The sequence below is a fragment of the Bombina bombina genome, chromosome 1, assembly GCF_027579735.1.
Source record: "Bombina bombina isolate aBomBom1 chromosome 1, aBomBom1.pri, whole genome shotgun sequence".
In the NCBI taxonomy this organism is placed as follows: domain Eukaryota; kingdom Metazoa; phylum Chordata; class Amphibia; order Anura; family Bombinatoridae; genus Bombina; species Bombina bombina.
Window position 1 is genome coordinate 1,019,329,823 of NC_069499.1, and position 2,467 is coordinate 1,019,332,289.

The 2,467-nt window shown below is 39.4% G+C and overlaps 1 protein-coding gene across 1 annotated transcript; it reads left to right on the forward strand.

Moving 5' to 3' along the window:
* Positions 1 to 505: 505 nt before the first annotated feature.
* On the forward strand, positions 506 to 1,234 carry LOC128662547 (uncharacterized). The gene has a single exon (XM_053716335.1). The coding sequence runs from the start codon at positions 521 to 523 to the stop codon at positions 1,232 to 1,234; it is 714 nt and encodes a 237-aa protein (XP_053572310.1). The 5' UTR covers positions 506 to 520.
* The last annotated feature ends 1,233 nt before the right edge of the window (positions 1,235 to 2,467 follow it).

Consider the following 2,467-nt stretch of genomic DNA (forward strand, 5'->3'; position numbering starts at 1 on the left):
AGCACGTTTTTGAGGCTGGCCGCGTCCGTAAGCAACTCTGGTATCGAGAGTTGAAGCTGCGTTAAAAATGCTCTAGGCTCCTTTTTTGGAGCCTAACGCAGCCTTTTTGTGGACTATCAATACCAGAGTTATTTTTATGGTGCGGCCAGAAAAAAGCCAGCGTTAGCTACGCGGGTCGTTACCGACAAAACTCCAAATCTAGGCCTTAGTGTATAAAACCCACATGGTACCTATGTCATTTCTGAGGGAGTTGACCCTATCAGCCAATAAGCAGTGAAAATTAGTATCAGTTGTGCGCATGTTGTTTTTTTTTTTTGTTTTTTTTTCTACTAGCTTTAAAATCATGTCACTTTATGGAGAGATATAGATATTGCAATTACAAGTAAAATACTCCTGCATACACTTGGGGGTAAATAATGTTCCCTTTGCTCTGTTTGTATCCAGGTACAAAATGTCAACCAGTTGGGAAAATGTTGGAACTAGTTTTATGTCCAATTCGAATGTCACAGTGACAGAAATCATGGAGAAAGGCTTTGTAGCAACATCATACAGCAGCTCCTCCCCATCACAACCTGAACAATGGGACCCCTGCAGCCACCGCATGCATGGTGGTTCCTCTTTTGTTATAAAGGTATCAGAGTCAACTCCACAGGGACTTGAAGTACTACCTGGCCTCAGCAGATCCCCACTGCCCCCAGATGCTCCTGTCTTTGAACTGTCATCCTTGGCTTCAGAAAACCCCAATTTTTTCAACAATTCAGTTGTAGGAGTGTTTTATGGAACCAAAGTATCCACTCCATACAAAGAGAACAATGAAGAGGAGACACCTGTTTCCATGGCAGTGGAAGTCACTTTATCAAAGCTGCAGGATTCAGATATTGTGGTTAGTGATGTTAGTGTACAGAAACCAACTTCCCCAATGTGGGAGATCTCAGAGATAACTTCTGCAATGGATGAGAACACACCATCTCTGGATGTTAACATATCGGATCTAAGATACCTAAGTAGCTCTGAACATGAACCAGTTCCCCCTGCTCAATCCTACTCTGCAGCTTACTGCGCCCAGTGGGTTGGAGCCAAGCACAAGGATATAGGGATGTCTTACTTGCAGCCATTCCGTTACCAACGCCAACTTAGTGCCTCTGAAATACCAGTTTCCTCTAAACCTGCAGTGCACTCCATCCACCTCTCTAATCTATCACCTGATGGAACGGTGGAAAGATCTGCATTTTGAATATGCTACTGGAACACAAAGTCCCGCTTAGGAAGTTAGTATGTGTGGCTTCTAAGGTGTCTGAAGTAGGAAATACTGCTGGCACTCATACACAATTCCCACTAAAGACTTAAAGTACTTTTTGCATTCCTGTAATAATAAATTTATCTTATGTAATTTGCATTAATAAAACACTTTATAAAAAAAACTTCAGTTGTATAGATTACCTGTTGGGAAAAGAACCAAAAAAAATATTGTGTGGTTTTCCCCTCTGATGGGCCCTATATTTGCAAAACCTTGCAGTTTAACAATTGATTAACATTTGTCTCAAAATATTATCTTTAGGAAGATTGTCTGCAATGGGAGCAAATAAAACATATCTACCACTGCCTTAAAGGGATAAAAGTGCAAAAATAAAATTTTAGAGTATGTTATTGCAATGTTGCTTGTTCATATTAACCCCTGCAAAGGTTTCAAACAGTTAAAAATCCAGCTCCACATCTGGTGAGCCAATGACAAGACAAGATGTGTAGCTATTTGCCAGATAGCTCTCAGTAATGTAGAATATGTAGGCATTCATTTTTCAACAAAGGAAACTAGTGAATTGTCTTAAATTGCATTCTGACTCTATACAGTTGTGATCAAAAGTTTGTATAATTCAAGAGGGGGGGGGGGGGGTTTCTAAACAGTCCAGTTATCTGCCTCTTTCCATAGGCCACTTCAATCACATACTAGTATATTGATGGTTTCCCCACTGTTATCCACTGTACTGAGTGAATACTTATCTATGGTATTCAATTATAGTACTTTAACTTAAAGGGACACTCAAATCAAAATTAAACTTTCATTATTCAGATAGAGCATGCAATTTTAAACAACTTTCCAATTTACTTCCATTAAAAAAGTCCAGTCTTTTTATATTTAAACTTTGAGTCACCGGCTCCTACTTAGTGTGCACAAATTCACACAAGCGTATATGCATTTGTGATTGGTTGAGGGCTGTCACATGGTACAGGGGGAGTGAAAATAGAAATAACATTTTAAAATTGTCAGAAAAAAATCTTCATTTGAAGTTTAGACTAAGTTCTATTGCATTGTCTTGTTATCTTGCATTTTTTTTATGCAAAACAAGCCTCAATCCGGTTTATCAAGGTAAAATATTACCATTATCCTGGTGTGTGTCAGGTCGCCACCTTTTCATGTAATCCTAGAGCAGTTTGCTGTGCTGCCTGGAATGACCACTACCTCCGGATT